The 17,338-nt window shown below is 39.6% G+C and overlaps 1 protein-coding gene across 4 annotated transcripts in view; it reads right to left on the bottom strand.

Moving 5' to 3' along the window:
- Positions 1 to 17,338, bottom strand: part of LOC137185002 (teashirt homolog 2) — a 100,351-nt gene that overhangs the window by 27,144 nt on the left and 55,869 nt on the right. For 2 of the 4 annotated variants that reach the window (XM_067593202.1, XM_067593204.1), the window contains exons 5-6: positions 16,670 to 16,842; positions 14,117 to 14,542 (exon numbers count right to left, since the gene is read on the bottom strand). In XM_067593202.1, the coding sequence (XP_067449303.1) occupies positions 14,117 to 14,156 (40 nt within the window). In that variant the 5' untranslated portion in view covers positions 14,157 to 14,542; positions 16,670 to 16,842. The remainder of the gene's footprint in view (positions 1 to 14,116; positions 14,543 to 16,669; positions 16,843 to 17,338) is intronic. The other 2 variants (XM_067593203.1, XM_067593205.1) reach the window with 2 other exon arrangements.

Raw genomic sequence — 17,338 nt, forward strand, 5'->3', positions numbered from 1 at the left:
CTGCTAGTGGAGCTAATAGTCTACCTGAGGTTTAGATAAGTAGGCGCATGTGTGTGTGTGTTCAGTATATATGGCATCATCAAAGCATGCCAATAATTACAGAGTTGGGTTATTACTGTATGTGACTGTTATTTTCATTAACATTCATTTCCCGTCTCCGGTAAGAGTAAATACCCGCCCACGAGTTTAATCACAGGTTTATTTCAAACCAATGCAGTTACCTCCATGATATCATAACTTGACAGTAGATGAGCTATTTATTTTATGAGAAGCAGATCTCTATGAAGAGACAGAGGAAGCATTCTGTGGGAAGTAAATATACCGCAGACAATAGTGAAACTTGAGTAATTTAACAATGAGCAAGTGACTTTATGACTAAAGCATTAACATGCTGTATTGTGCAATGATCCACTCAAAAGATTCTGATTCTAACGTGCTGATTTATAACACTAATGACGAGGAGAGGCCTCTATGTTTTAACATGGCATGATACTAATAACATGGTACTGGTCATGTCCAAATGGGAACGAGTGTTTGCAGGTCTTTGCAGATTTACGTTGCATTGAAATGCAGGCAACCTTGGCAGGAAATAAGAGATGGGAAAAAAGCCAGCCTTTCATCATTTTCCCCAAATCAGAGGAGGAAATGAATATGGATGCCCTCGGGCGTGAGGGGAAGGAAATTCAGGGGCTGATGAGGTCCCTAAAGGATGCGTCTGGACAGTACCGGAACTTTTCAGCTGGGTCGCTGCCAGGGTGTGAGGGGCTGCCATGGAGCATGTAGGAAACACATGCAAGCATAAAGGCACTCACACACATACATACAAACACACACACTAAAGCAACTACAAAAAAAAAAAAATCGCAAGGGCGCATCAACACACCAGCTTGTGCACACACAGACTGATTAGCTAAAAGGCTTGCAACCCCTTTCTTTTTTATTGCAGCTTACAGAAATAGGGGGGAAACAGGTGAAGAGAACGTAGCGGGGCAGGCACTCGAAATATAAATGAGATTGATATGAAGTTATGGTGTCTTTGAAAGATGCAAAACAAATTTAAGATGTCTCTAAACCGTGTGGATAAAATCTGACTAAAAGAGGAATGTTTCCATGTGACACCTTGCATTCATTTTCATGTTTCAACAGGACAATCTGAAAGTACCCTTATGAACCCTCTCAGACATACCCCTTAAACAAACTTAATCAACTCCTACTGAGCCACCATCAGTCACAAGTCTCAGAACGAAGGGATGAATTCTGTTATCGCACTCCGCAAGTAGTCGTATGGCAGGTCAGCTGCGACGGCTGCTGCTGCTGCTTGCTTCGCTGTGGCGTGTGAGGATGTGATAGACGAGGCATAAGAAATAGAAAAAACGGTGAGATACACTGAGCCAGCAGCCGAGGATGAACAGCGAGGGCTACAGAGTCGGGGTGCACCCCCCTGGAAGTCGGGTGCAACGGATCCACCACATCAACAACTAATTCACCGAGGGAGTAAGGAATTCCTGGTTAGGGATTATAGCAGGCTTCAAAGAGAGCTTTTCAAGGCTTCAAAAAAGAGCAGTGGCTCTGAATGGAAAAGAGACAAAACCACATTCCAAAAGACAGAAGTGCATATATGATGGCAGAAGTGGGTTGTGATAACTGATAAAAACTGTTTTTACATTGTTGAGGTTACTGTTTGCTGATTTAATGAGGTTTAAGCCTGCAAGGTCAGCTACCCCATTATCCTGTTGTTAGAGAGCAACAGTGAGTTTAGAAATAATTCGGTGCCACGTTCAGGGTTTGAGCCATTGTGACGACGACCCTCTTAAAATATAACATGTCCCGTCACTACAACCTCCCTGCCCTCAACCATCCCCCGTAAAACCAAGGGCAGGATCAATGCCGTTAGCAGGATTTTCATTTTAGATTTTATAAGATGCAACTTTTTTCATGAGTTAGCCGAACCACAAAATGAAACTATCGGCTGTTACCTCGTAAACGTGCATGAAAACCGGTGACTGCCAGAGGTAGTTTGTTAGAGAAACACCACTCTGTACTCTTTTGAGACTTGAAAAAAGTTAGTGAGGACTGTTTCTTTCTGCTGTTCAAAAAGACAAATCAAGTGATGCGTCTGTTGGGAAATAAACAATCTAGCGTAATTTTCCAGCCCTGCAAGTTGCAGCTAAATGTTCAAATACTGACTGACAGCTACTAACATAGACAGTCCACTATAGTGATAATCACTCAGTAATATGTTAAAGTGCATCGCATCAGTATCTTAATCACTTTAATCAGGATCTTTGTACATTCAGAGCTAAGCTGCATCTTTTCCTGTCAGTCTGTTAGCTAACATTAGCTCAGCTGCTAAAAGGGGGGACTGAAAGCTGTCAATCTTCAGCTTTAATTGACAAACGTGACTTACACCACCAGCAGTTAATTAGAATAAGCAGACATCTATATAGTAGTCGGCGCTAAATGCTAAATGTATGTTATAATTACAATTATGTAAAAGTTATTTTAAATATCTCAGTAACGTAGCTATTATCGCTGAACGTGAGCTACAGTAAATTGGTCTGGTTTTCTTGATGCACGTTTCAATTTCTTTGAAGTTGGCTTCAAGTAAAATGCCATTTAAAACATTTTCAGTGGCACCCATACTTTCTTCATCACCCCTTCCTCATTGATATGATTCATAATTTCCCCAAAGATTTAACATTTGTTCAGTGTAATCCAAACTAAACTTGGTATATATGTAAAATAATATGTCTGTTATCTATTCTGGGCCTGTTTGAGCCTCTTCAGATAATCTTAAGACACTTTGACTTACAGTAGGTGTACGTTAGAGGGTATATGTGGCTACAGAAACGAGAAGGTGACTACAGCTCATGACCAGAGTCAAAAGCAGCTGTTAATCCCCCACCCCCCTCAATCTCATCCTCCCCCTCTCATCCAAACCAGGTGAAAGCAAACCAGACTCTCTATAGTAGTGATGATGGAGCAGATTACACTTGGTGTTATTTCCAGATCCATCACTGACCAGCCGCTGCACCGCTGTCCTGCACGGGTCACTCTGTGTTAAAGTCAGGGCCTTTGGCAAAAGCAATGATCTGTGTGTGACCTCTGTTACATTTTAGGGATGAGTGGGCCCCAGGCGACAGTTACCAGGGATACACTATACAGCACAAAGAGGACGTGTCAGTCACTAACACAGTGAGTGAGACAGAGCTGGAAGGACAGGTGGATACTCAGACAGAATAAGAGCTAAATATAACAAGAACTAGTTTTGACAGAAGGACAAATGGCCACACAGAGAGAGGCGGTTATGTACATGCAAATATTCAACAGGGTTCCTATTATGTCAATTGGCGAGTGGGTGAGTTTGACATTTTAGTCGGTTGACAGCTGAGGAGTCTTAGGTGTGTCAGGTCTGCATAAAAGTTTGGGAGATCTGGAAATAATCCAACAAATATTTCATGCTCTTCCAGGCTTTCTACGAGCGCCGTGAGTACAGAGAGACAGGCATGAAGACAGACAGCGAGAGGCGACTACGCCGGACAAAATGTCTTTAGGGTTCCCAATAGACTCTGTTTCAACCAGGCCGAATAGCTCGCTGACTGCCACAACACTGACCTCCTACTGACACAGAGAAAATGACCACTTTCTACAACTTTAAAATGGCCTGCGGGGGAGCACGAGATACCAGTACTGAAAATACAACAGACAATTGCTGACTCAATGTTTGTCAGGATATGGGAGGGAGGAAAATGTGTCCTTGACAACTTAAACGGTTTTGGATTGAACACGACTTATTTTGACAGTTAGTTCTATATCAATGACTTTTCGCAGGCAGACACAGACGCAACGCATGCACGCACGCTTCAAGACAAAAACATATTCTTCAAAGGAATACTCAATGTATTGAAAACAAGCTTTGGAGAGAAGGGGAGAAAAAAAAAAAGGATGAAATGAATAACCTTGTCACATCTAGTGTGCACTTGCGAGGATGACCAGGCCCGAGCAGGTTTCCTGTAATGTGTGCACCTGTATTATTATCAGCCTAATGAAAAACAGAATTCAACTAACGGTAACACAAGACCATTATTTTCTACGCTCCCTGAGGTGCAATGCAGGCCTATTAGATCCTCCAGTTGATCCATCTACACACACACATACTTGGCCCCCATACACTAAAGGCCATAAAATATGCCTGTAACATATTGTGCTGTTATAGTTTGCTTTTAGAGGCCTCCCTGTCACTCAGTTAATCTTAAGAATGCTGTTCTGGTTTACAAGTAACAGCTGAAAATCAAGCAAGAGAAACACGGTCTCGTCTTGATAGACAGGATGACTTATGGCTGGCCTGGCTAGCGACCTCTTGAATGTCTGGGCTGAGATATATGATGAACAGGCAAACGTGGGAGGACACGGAGTCCCTGAAATTCTTGTAAAGGGGGAGGGAGGGTGATGAATCTGCATCTGCTCTTAGCTGTACAGCAAATGTGGACATACTGTAGTTATCATCAGTGAGGTCATGGCTATCATTATGTGTTTGGTAGACGTGTAACCTTGAAAACATGGATAAAAAAAAAAAAAAACCCTCTTCACTGTTAGGTTTTTATTGAAGCTAAATCCCATATGCCCACAGTGTTTCTAGAAGGTTGTTGCCAACTGGAAGTACACTAAAAAAGCCTGACTTCTGCTGTTGCTCAATCAGTTGTGGGCTTAGCATCATGAAATCTGGGTGACGATGACATCAGCCCGCACCCACATGAACCATTCGTGTGACGTGTCAGTGCAGTTCCTACTGGCAGCCTTTGGCATCATGTTTGCTCTCAGTCAAGACACAGTTGGACCATAATTAGACATGCTGCTTCCTGTACAAAGACCTCCCTGTGTAATATTAATCATGTGAGGATAAAGTTGTAAATCCATCCTCTGCGGAAATTCCCCCTCTTTCATGTATTCTCAAAACGGAGAAAAAGGGCTCTTTCTGTTAGGAGCTCCGGTTGTAATCAGATGTCAGCAATGGCGAGAGAAGCTACACGGGCTCTGAAATCTGTAAGTGATAAGGATTTTTAATGTAGCGTTTTCTCTGAGGCCGTCCCAGACAACAAAACTAAACAAAAAAAAAAACAAAAACAAAATCAGATCGTTATGATAACCGGAGTATCTGCCACATGCCCCGATGACCTGATCTCTACTGTGTGAACTATGTTTCTATGACAATGTAGAAAAATATTATGAGTAGATTTTATGGGGTATTTAGTGAAATTAGTTCATCTTCATGGAATATCATCATATAAAATGCTGCAGAATAATATTTTTGGTTTCCCAGCATTCATTTTCTTCTCTAAATTATACCATTCGTCATGCACTCATTACTAAGACAGTCAATTTTGAACCAATTCCAATTGCCTCTAATTTCTAACCGAAATAATACAAGATGCACATTTTTCATCTGCCTGACATCCATTGACTTTATTATTGTGTGGAAATGTCAGACTCTGGCTGAATAAACACAAAGAAAAGTCAACATAATTCACATTTTTAGATACAGTTTATTGCTAGGTGTTACACTCTCCAAGTTATCAAAATCAAAGTCAAATAAACTATAAGCTGCTTTCAATCCTCGTGTGTTGTGTTTCTTTTTCATTTATAGTTTGAAAAAGTTGATTATTTCACACACAAAAAAACAAAATTGCAACCTGCAGGTGGCATGTTCTTATATTGACCGATAAGAGCGATCATTATAAGTAGCTCGTAAGTGGGTGCGGACCGAGCCATAAGGCTACAACACTGACATGTTGTGTGCTTCTGCTTAATCAAGTTGTAAGTACAACAGAATTATTCTACATTCATCACGGACACCTAAGCTGTCACTGCTGTTTAATGAGTATCAATTAAGCTGTTTCAACAGACTAGCTCAGCACATACTGTAGACACAAACAGGCAGGCGCAGCCCTAAGGAGAAGCCTCTAAACACAACACGGCACTGAGTCTCTTACAGAGGCACTTCAGGTTAAGGATTAGGGTTAAAGATGACAATTAAAGGCAGCCTGATGTATTTTAGTTCATAAAACATACATATAAGTATATTTTTTTTTAGAAACTAACATGCTTTTTTTGTTTTTCTTATTTTTATTCCTGATAAATTTTTTTTTCCTATTTGGACTAAACCTACAATAGTTGGTCATTGTTTTTGTTTTCTCTAGTAGAGACGGCTGTTTTACATGTATTTATGCTGTAGTACTTTTATTTTGAATATCATTCATTTGACAGGAGATCATTTGACAGAGGTTAGATATATCAGTCTGCAATTTTAAATACAGCATGTTGTCATTCAATTCTTCTTTGACAATGTTTGTTTATGCTGTAATTTGAACAAAAATAGATAAAAAATTAGCAAGCCCACTATTGTGCAATCAGATATCTGTTAATCTCAAGCACAATTACTAATAATAAAAAAAACATAAAAGTTATATAGTAAACTGGCACCTATCCACTGTGACTTGCTGTCTTGTCATTCTTCATTCACCTCCATATTTTAGCTTCAGCAAAAAAAACAGCTCAGTTGCACCTTGAGGTGTCATGGGTCGAATGTTAACGTGTTTAATAGGGTGCGTGATCCACTGGACCCTCCCCACCCCCCGCCAAGAAGAAAAACAAACTCTTTATTCTTGTCACTTTACATTCAGTTTGACATTAAAACTTGTTTGCAGCTCACAAATATGATCAAATGAGCCGTTCAGTATTTGAAAGCCCTGCTAGTTAGAAAGCTGGAGTTTCTATCCCTCGGATCAGCGTTTCTACTGAGAGAAGAGTTTGTTAGATAACAACAACACCGAAAGCATTAACAGTACATGGAACAATTATCAAGCTAACAGTGCTGGTTAGTTCTAATTCAGTTGTTCAGAGTCAAATTGTTGCTTATATGTGTTTCAGTTGTAAATTAAGCCTTTTTCAAGCTGCTCAATCAATAGGTAAGATTACCATTAAAAGTAACGAGAAAACAAAATGTTAAATGTAGTTAAAGCATCTAAGAATCTAACTATCACATTTACAGTTAAACTACTTTTATTTTTTGATACATAAAAAAACATGTTTGGCTTATATCAGATATACTACAGGCTGCTTTGATGGTTTAAAATATCAGAAAAAAGATATGGAAGAGGTTAATAAGTTCTTAAATGTTGTTTTCCACCATGTAAATGTGGTCTGCTCTGCTCTCAGTTTAAACTGGTGAGCTAAAGATGTTTAGATGGAGTTAATTATGGGGCGACGGCTGTGATTATTTAAGCTTACATAACATGTTTTACGAACATAAACAAAGATACATAAGAATCATTTTGGACTGCAATTTAGAAATGCATTATTTTGCTTTGACTGGCTGATTAATGGATTCATTTGGACTGACGCTTTTGCCAGAGACGTTTAAAACAAACCGACAATTGCTCATTACAAATCAGTACGTTCTTGATTGGCTTTACTAAGAGGTGCATGTTGGAGATTTTTTTTTTTTTTTTTTTTTTCTCCCTACCCAAGTTTGACTGAATTGCACAAAAAGCGTGAAAGCCTCTGTTTGACCCACGTAGAGAGACGGAAGATCACAGGCCAGCAAGGTCAACAGAGCCGGTGGAACATTGACTTGATTCATCAAATTAGGTCCTATGTAATTGCGCCGCATGACGACTCATAAAACATGTAGGCTATAAAGCTGTCAGGAAGCCATCAGCCTCGTGCTAAATGAAGTTACAAAAGGTGCAAGGTTCACAACTTCATATAGTGCTCGAGTAAAGTGTCCAGCAGCACTTCCTCTGGTCATAACCTCACCGTGTGCGGTAACCGTGGAGATCAGAAAACTGTGAGGTTTATTAATAATCCAACATCTCATCTTAAGGTGGGTTTTTACTTTAGATGGTTGATAAAATTACTCTTATCTTTTGTTTAAGCATTATTTGTTGCTTCTAGTTTTTCAACTGAAACAAGTTTAATAACAATTTAATTCACCAGCAATTGAGTTTTTTACAGACTAGATTTGATTTTCAGCAGCTTCAGAGGAGTAAATGCATATATTGACTACATAAGTATATAAAACTGTAGCTACAAGCAGTAGCAATGCTTATGATTATCTTCTATATCAATGGTACTATCACAACTGTATCTAAGACACACCTCAACATAGACTTGACAAACAATTTGCCAAATCTCCAGAACACCTGAAGGCATATTTAGGGGACTGACCTCTCGGAGACTCTCAGAGCATGCAGTGTGAAGGCGGTTTACCTTTGTAATTGTTACAGATCACACCATTAGCACAATATTGTCATAGCTCCTGCTCCTGCAGTCGGTAGCAGCTGAGGGTTAATTTGCATAATAAATCTTAATTGAGGCTCATTAAGGATTTGATAAGAAGCAAATCAGGTACACCGCGGATAACTTAAGATTAATGTTTTCTCTGTTTTTTTTGACGCACACATATCGAAGGGAAATGTCACATTCATTCATAACTGGGCATCACTCTGCAGAATATAATATGAGATGTAAATTCAACTTTAACATTCTAACCAGGGAAGAAAAAAAAAAAAATCTAAATCATGATCCTTCTCTTTATAGTTTGCACAAATTATGCTTTGAATTATTATCTGAAGCTCTCTTGAATAAAAGCAGAATATAAAGCTCAGCTGGTCCTCTGAAATCAGAGTCCAGTCATATTTAATACTGTGCAGGACTTTTTTTTTTTTCTTTCAATCTACATATGATACTGTAACTTTTTTTTTTCAAAGGCATCTCAGGTTAGCTTAACCTGATCCGGCTGTGATTCTTTTTTAAAGACCTCCTACCCATATGGCTAACATGTATGCCCTTTGACTGACTATACATGTAGGTCAACAACTACAAGATGGATGTACTCGCTTAAATCTTTTTGACTCTTCATGGAAAAAAGAGATGACAAAACTGCGGATATAAATTACATAGATATAAACTACGGTGGGAATGTCTATCATTACTATAATACAAAGCACATGAGGTCCAGTGCGTTTTTACCATAAACCATATAAAACACACCATACCTCCTCCGTGTAATCAATACCAGGCCCACGGAGCTACTGTATTAACTGTAAGCTTGCCTTGCATTCTTATCCTCTAAATCCACATAAATGAACAACCCGAGCTATAAAGTCTCCTCCACATTTTTCCTTTGTAAATCATCATATCTGTAGGGACCTGGACAAAATACCATAACATAATTTCTTTTTGTATTTGGGATGTCTTGCAGAAATAATGAGTTTTAGCTTGCTCACAATAAACTCTCCCAATATTCTAGTTATTGTCAGGCTTAATGAGTAAAAAAAAAAAAAAAAAAAAAAAAAATCATAACAAGAAATAGTCTCTTTTTTTTTCTGCAGTGATGATCACATGGAAACATTATCCACATGAATCACCCCAACGGCATATCAAATTGTGTCATTTGCCTGGAAACTAGTGCAGGTCTCAGAGGGAAGGCAAGGTGAATGAGCAGTTGCTGTAGAGAGGTGCAACACTGCACAAGCACTTGCCTTGAGACCAATCATAACAGGCTGTTTTTTCCACACGGGAGAGAGAGAGAGAGAGAGAGAGAGAGAGAGATCACTGTGCTGGAGGGCACAGGAGTCTTGGTTCTTATCACCTAGACAGTGCACCACCCTGTCTGCCTCTCATGCAAACAAAAAAACCTTCGCAAACTATTAGCTATCTACACCTGTCAGCCGACTGGCGTGCAGGAGGAAACGCAACCAGATCGCGCTGAAGCCACCTGATGTGATATTATTCTTTTACTGTAGTAGGAATATACAGCATGTGAAAGTAGCTGATGAGGAGAAAGTTATTAAAAAGGGGGTGGGGGTGGGGGGGGGTGGGGGATCTCTATGGGGAGCGCCTTCAAGTTTGAAAATTGCAAGCGTTGCAACAAAGTTTAAGTATATGTTTTGGTGTGTTCATAAGCCGATGGAAATTTTAAGGCTGGATTTGATCAAAACAAAACATTTGCCTTGTTGACATCGACCCAGAGAGATACAGTGCAGAGAGATTTAATTCCCACTAATGATTACATCACTTGGCAACTTAATAGACTTTATTTGATGCAGAGTTTTTGCACTCAGGATGAGCTAAAAAAAACAAAACAAAACAGCTGATAAAGTGACCAAAACACTCCTACAAACTGTTAAGTGGGGGCTGTGCTCTTTTATTGTACGGATTCTCAGTTGATTTGCAGAAATTCCCCATTTCAGCCTTGAAAAATGAACACAGCAGCCCGTGTTCCTACATGCTGAGAGCTTCATTTAAAATATTACAATTCAAGTATCGCAATCGTCAAAACGGTACGTCGGAGGTATCCGTACAGCTAGGATCACATGATTTGCGAGGCCACAAAGGAGCTGTGCCTCATTGTTTTCACGTATCATTTCTTTGCACTGGAGTAAGGTTATGTGCTACACTCTCTCTCTCTCTCTCTCATATCTGTACATTTCCAAGACTGAAAATAGGTGAAGCAGTCATCTGTTATCTGTCTTTACAATATTGTTCCTTCGGTCATTTTCATAATTCAGTCGTTAACGTGATTACTGATACTAAACCAGTAACGCCGCAGCCAATGGGAACTCTTGTTTCCTGCAATTAATCAAATCGTGGAGTATGCGGGGAGGCTTTGAATGGAAAAAATAAAGAGCTGTCACATGCACACGTGATAGAGAAAAAAAAAAATTATTAAAATCATCACCATCATCCTTATATTGAGCCTCAAACGTATCATCCATGAAATCATACATTTGCCTCCCTTTGCTTCTAAAACCCTCTGAGTTGGGAGTCCAGTGAGAGTCTAATTCTCTTTTTGATCTCATTTTATAACAATGGTTAAATAGATTTAAGCGAATCACAGAAAAAAAAAAAGAAAATCATATTATAAAAGGCTATAGACAAAAAGGATAGCGTGGTGATACAGGAGAAAAAAAAATCCAAGAGAGTGTTAATCTGGTATTAAAAACATAAAATAAGACACTTTTGTATCTGCTGCCATTTTCCTCACAGCTTTTTGTCATTCAAAAATGGACTTCCCCTTTTTCTACCTAAACTGGATAAACAACATCTGCCTTGATCGTAGGATGTTTTCTGAACAAACCACTTAGGAGGAATTTCTGCTAGCCAATTCCCACAAGCTGCTGTCAGTCACTAGCTGGCACTGCAACACTTAATGCCTTTGTCTGTTCTCCAATTTATCTTGTTAACAGCAAATTGGGCTAACGGTTAGAGGCACAGAGCTATTGTAAAAAAAAAAAGAAAAAAAAAAAAAAGAGGAATACGCCCACGGCCGCAAAATAACATATGGCTCCCTTCACTCAAAAATGCATCCCAAGCACTTATAGGGCTTTACGTTTACACCATATATAAACCTGATACACAAATTTCATCCTGGAATCTGCAGAGCCTGATAGCCCTCTGTCTTAGTGATGCTTTCGCAGTGATAAAGCAAAAGGTTTAGTGCATCCTTTCCTGGACCGGTGAGTAATTGGCGTTTTAAAATTACCATACAAACCATGTATGCAAAAGAAGTAAATCAGATACAACTGGCCTTTTACTTGTGCGTCTGTGGTCTCACGTTTTACAAATATGCCTATTAATAATACAATCCCCAGAGGAGAATACAAGCACCCTGGATGTTGAATGTCCTCTGAATTAATGCTTGAGCTGGGAATGGTGTTTTTTTTTTTTTTTTTTTTACATCTTGCAAAATACTATTCCCACCAAGAGGGATACTGCATCTTTAAGAGCCCTACAAAAAAAAAAAAAGAAATGAACCTATTCCTTTGCATCTTCCATGCTCTTATTTCAATACTCCTCTCTCCTTGTTCCCACTACACACATCATTAAACATATTATTATAACATGACTGTCAGCCTGCGTCTCTCTTCGCTCCATTCTTGCTCTGCCAGGTAATCAATTTGTCGTCACTCTCTGTAACCCCAGTAAAGTCATCAAGTGAAATGAGTTACAGCTGCAAAGAGCCTTCAAGAATACAGGAGGAAAAAAAAAAAAAAAAAAGAACGGGAGAAAAATGACAACACAGCCCAGGAATATTCCACCGCTTGATAGCACATCCCAGGTCTTGAAGATGAAATATTAATGCACAATTTGTTTATCTGCAAGCCCACATCTCTCCAGTGCCGAGCTGTTAATTTTCTATCGGCACAGACAACGGATCAGTCAGTCATGAACTCTTCACAGCCATTACCGGGAGACATTTTGATTAAGTATTCCTAATGTAGTGGATAGGAAAGAATGAAAACACTCTGCCTGCCAACTTTTGATTGACCATTAAGCCACTGATGAATGTGCCTGTCAAAGAGGAGACAATTACCTCAACAATGAAGAAACTCTTCTGGAAGGCTTATTTCTCTATAGGGCTGACACATTTACCAGAGTACAGGCGAGGCAGCTGAGAGCGTGTAAAGGGATCACTTAGGCATCTTCTCAAAAGTTCTCTGAATAAAACTGGGGACATTGTTTTTAAGAAAAGGGGGCTTTTGGAGGCTGAAATGTGGGAAAAAATATTTAGTGTGTGACTGTATGGCAATGGGTGCTGTGTGTCTGTGTGTGTGTGTGTGTGTGTGTAAACTGAGAGTGTGCCGGGCAGATAAGGGTCTCAGTATCTTAAGCGGGTATAAAGAGACGCTATTATTGGCAGAGAACAATCGCCATCTGGTTGCTACATCCGCAACCATAATAAAGACTGATAACTTCTCAACACACCACGAGCAAGTAATTGCATCCTCAAACGCGAAAATACCCTTGATCAATCTAGTTTTAATCCACCGACTCAATCATAATGGGGCAGTTTCTGGGAACATCATAATTCATAGAAAATACGATGACCTCAGGAAAATAAGGTCAAGGGTAACACTGATTTTGTGACCTTGTGAATTTTGATAATTTACGATGGAGAAGTTATGCTTTTTGGGGAGATATGAAAAGATGAAAAGATAAGGTTAGTTTAAGGAAAGAGAGACATACTGAGGTTGTCCCATTTGGGCAAAATCTTACAGCATTACATTATAAAGAGACACAGTAAACACACACACACAAAACCAGTTTACAACTAGGATGTTGGCCTGTACTACACAAGGGCCTCCTTGTATACATTTCCTGTCAATCTGACACACAAACACTAGACTGCACATAAGCATGAGGTAGGTTTCACTACATGACACTGCTGCACAAAAAGTAAAATCTGTATGTTGTGGAGATGTGTGTCCTCCTCTCCCTTGCAGCAGCGTGGATGGAGTGTATGTGTGTGTGTGTGTATGTGTGTGAGAGCAAGAGAGAGAGTGTGTAACCCATTCTCCATTTGTCCATAAGATTATGAAGAGTTCATACAGAGTTCATCTGCTATGGATACAGCGGCTCCACATCTTTCAGCTCCTCTCCGCACTTCATGCGGGGTCAAATCAAACACAGCGAGGGAGGTTTTTTAAACTAAACTTTTTAACCCAATGAATGAACAAAAGCATCATGACCTGTTATAAAGATCACTGAGGTGAAACTACACAGCTTTTTTTTTCTATCTTTTTTACTCCTAATGAACTCTTTTCTTCTTATAGTGTTTGTATTATCAGTGTTATTAATTTACCCACAAGCAGCTCATGATGCTACAACCATCTTTCTCCATATTGTTATAACATTTTACAGCAGTGCAGTACCCAAACTGGGGTCCCAGGCCCATGTGGGAGCCCTTAGGGGTCCACGGTGAAATGAGAATTAGCTGAATTTCTATAGTATTGAATTCTCCCAAAGCACAAAACATAGCTAAGTCTATATTCTTCACCACAGTACACGTATAGTTATATAACTCTGTACTAAATCCTAACCTAACTACAAAAACCTGCTCATATGGGGCTCCTCGGGACAATATATCTCTCTTAATGCAGGGGTCTATAATGCGTATCTATTCGGGGGTCCCACATGAAAAAAAGTTTGGGAGGGGGGGGGGGGGGGGGTGGAGGGGGGGGGACCCTGTGCGGTTCACGGAATCATAACAAAAATAATCCACAAATGTTACACTCATATTAAACAGATCCTTTGAGAAAATAATATCGCTTACCCGCAGCCCGTTTGGGCGCCTGCTGTTTCCTCCGTGGCATTTTTTGGAGTCGCAGTTCACTACTGTGCCCAGGTGAAATCTGAATGCGGTCTACGATAGTCCATGCATAGAGAGAGAGAGAGAGGGAGAGAGAGCGAGCGTGTGTGTGTGTGTGTGTGAGAGAGAGTCTTTATTTTGGCTCTCGGAGTAGTTCAGTCTCTCTCACTATAAAGAAAAAAAAATCCAGTTAGGAATCGTTTTCAGTGGGGAAACAGATGTTAAATCGGGCTTGTTCTTTCACCTTCTTCTTCTTCTTCTTCTTCTTCTTCTTCTTCTTCCTCCTCCTCCTACGGGGGGCGAATCGTCTCCTTTCACCATCCGTTTTTGTCCATCAGTGGCACATATGTTGATCGACGTGTGTCAGTCAGTCCCTCAGGCAGTTTTTCGCTGGATAATATGTGGAGGGAATGCGCGTAAAAAGCGTTTGGTAATGGTACAGTATATTACGCACGGTGCAGGCGAGGGGAGAGGCGATGCCAGCAGACATCGATCCATAGAACAAACTGAACATTAAAAACTCCTCCCTCCTCGCCTGGACTTGATGATGGCAGCGAGACATTTGTTACACTAGATAACCATGAGTTTATTAAAGGAACAGAGGCCAGGGAAAAAGAGGCAGGAGCACAGGCTGTGTGTGCTGCTGGGGCTGCTGCTGCTGCTTTCTATCACTCTGTGCTCGGTGCCTTTTTTCATGCAGCGTTTTTTTTTTTTTTTTCCTTCTCCTTCTTGTTTTTAGACCCGATCCTGCAGCTTCCGCTTTTGCTCGCTAGATGAAAGACATAAAGTTTGTGAGATTTTCAACCGCTGCGGTTATGAACGTCACTTATCGCTTTAGGTGTAACACATGCTTAATGTGACAACTAAACCTGATCATGTCGCTTTAAAAAAAACACACACACACATATATCTGTTCATCAGTCTGTTGTTGAGGAGTATCTCATTGCAAGATACACAAAACAAGCTACATCATTGATTTTTTCCGCACTGGATGCAACTTGGGAGGCCTGATAAAAAATCCTCATGCTTGATAAAGTTACTTTGATAAATGTATTTAGTTACACATTGTGTGAAACTAACCAAAAACTGACATTTGAGCGACTTTTCAATGATTTTTTTTTTTTTTGGACTGAAAATAGTTTATATTTGCTACATGAAGTTTACTGCAATGAACAAAGTGAAAGCATATAAAGATACTGTATGTACATTCATTTATATTCATCATCACATCAAGTTACATTCAGTTTGCTCCTTTTCCCTTTCATGGTTTCACGTGTACAGTAGCTATTACTCCGTCTTGTGATTATGATATTGATTATTGACAAGATGTGAGATATAAATACAGTATTTAATCTATGGCTGCAGCTGAATTGAATGAATTGTTTTGTCTGTAGAATCACAGAAAATAGTGAAAAATGGTCTTCACAATAAGCTGATGTCATATTGTTTTCTCTCTCGAAAACGTAAAAATATTCACTTTTCTATTCAATAAAACAAAGAAAGGCAACAATTCCTCACAATTGAGAACCTGAGACTGGGGAATGTTTGACATTTGTTCTTGAAAATTGACTTAAACAATGAATCGATTATTCTTAAAATTATTTTGTGTTATAAAAAGCGATTATTTTCTGTCCACTGACTAATCGACTAATCATTTCAGCTTTAATTGAACCTTTTCCCCAAAAGTAACAAAGTAAATGTCTCTTTGTAAAAGTCTTTTACTTATGTCCTTACAAGTATGGAGATATTTCCAATTTTCTTCCTACAAACTTCCTACTTTTACTCCATTAGATGTGAGAAATAAATACTTCATAATAAAATCAAATCAAATTCTTGTAAAATGTAGATATTATAAATTGTTAAAGGTGAAATGACCCACTTTAGTAACTTTTTACTTTTGATCCTGAAGCATATTTTTCACACTTCAGTCATATTTGGAGCTCTGAATTTGTACTTTTAATGGAATATTTTTTTTTCAATTCTCAGTATTCTTCCCCACTACAGCCTTTATCTTTAGTTATCATATGCTCAATAGTAAAAGCTCTCTTTTTCTTTAAAAGCTATTCATGACCTAATCAAATATGAAGTAGAGGTGATGGATGACTTCATTTCAGAGAGACAACACCCCTTAGAGATCCAGGCTCGCCCCGCATTACAAATGGCTTCCTGATAATATTCCATCACCCTATTTTGTGTCTGTCACTCATTTCGCCGATGATACCAGAGACCTCCAGTGAACTCCACCTGAAACCTTGTGCGATCAATCACGGGCTCAGATCAAGCCTGAGCCATACCTGTCTGACAGCTCTTAACACCCCGTGTGTACACAAAGCATGCGTGCGTGGTGACAGGCGTTACACCGGCGCCCACCGTGACCTCACCTTATCTCTCTCGGCACGGCCTCGCTCCGCAGCCGCTCAACACCTACGCTAGTTTCACTCACCCACACCTTCGTTCTCCGAATCTGCTTCTGAAAAACTTTTGTGAGCGGCGCTTGTGTTTCAAACTTTTACCTACCATCCATGCATCAGTGTCGGCGGCGGATCCGCATGCAGATGGTGGAATTTGTCATCCCTTAAGTCTTGATGAGCTTTTTTCCTTCCTCACACGGTTGTAATTCTCATACCTGGCTGCTTGAGGATTTTCCGGGATACAACTTCAACAGGTTTTTACTTAACTGTGATCCTCCACTGTAACAAAATATGACAAACATATGTCTTGTTAGTGCTTTTTTAGAATCACCTGTGGCTCTCTTTTCAGTAAAGAGACATGTATGCAGCACACATTTTCAGAAAGTAGACTTTGTCTGTGCACTTTGACCTTTGTTTGATGATAGTCTCATAAATCTGAAGTGGAATTAAAGTCATATATTTGATTTATAAACAACGATTTGAAAACGGTCCCAGTTACACAAGCAGATGTTTCCCAAACCTTGAAATCAGATAAGTAATTCTTTTATCTCAGACCTCATCAAGAAACTGGAGCTGCTTCTCTGACAAAGCAGAGTTTGTGCATTCTTTGAATGTTTGTTTGAGCTTTAACACCCATGTACGCTTGATTTCCAGAAAAGCTCTGAAACAGAAAATGTGCCCACATTCCTTGGAGGTCACCCGTGGCACTTCTGGAGTGTCGACAAAATCAGACTCTTATTTATTGTCAACAAAGCAGCTGAAGAAAGTGTCTTTT

Source organism: Thunnus thynnus, chromosome 6 (assembly GCF_963924715.1).
Source record: "Thunnus thynnus chromosome 6, fThuThy2.1, whole genome shotgun sequence".
Classification (NCBI taxonomy): domain Eukaryota; kingdom Metazoa; phylum Chordata; class Actinopteri; order Scombriformes; family Scombridae; genus Thunnus; species Thunnus thynnus.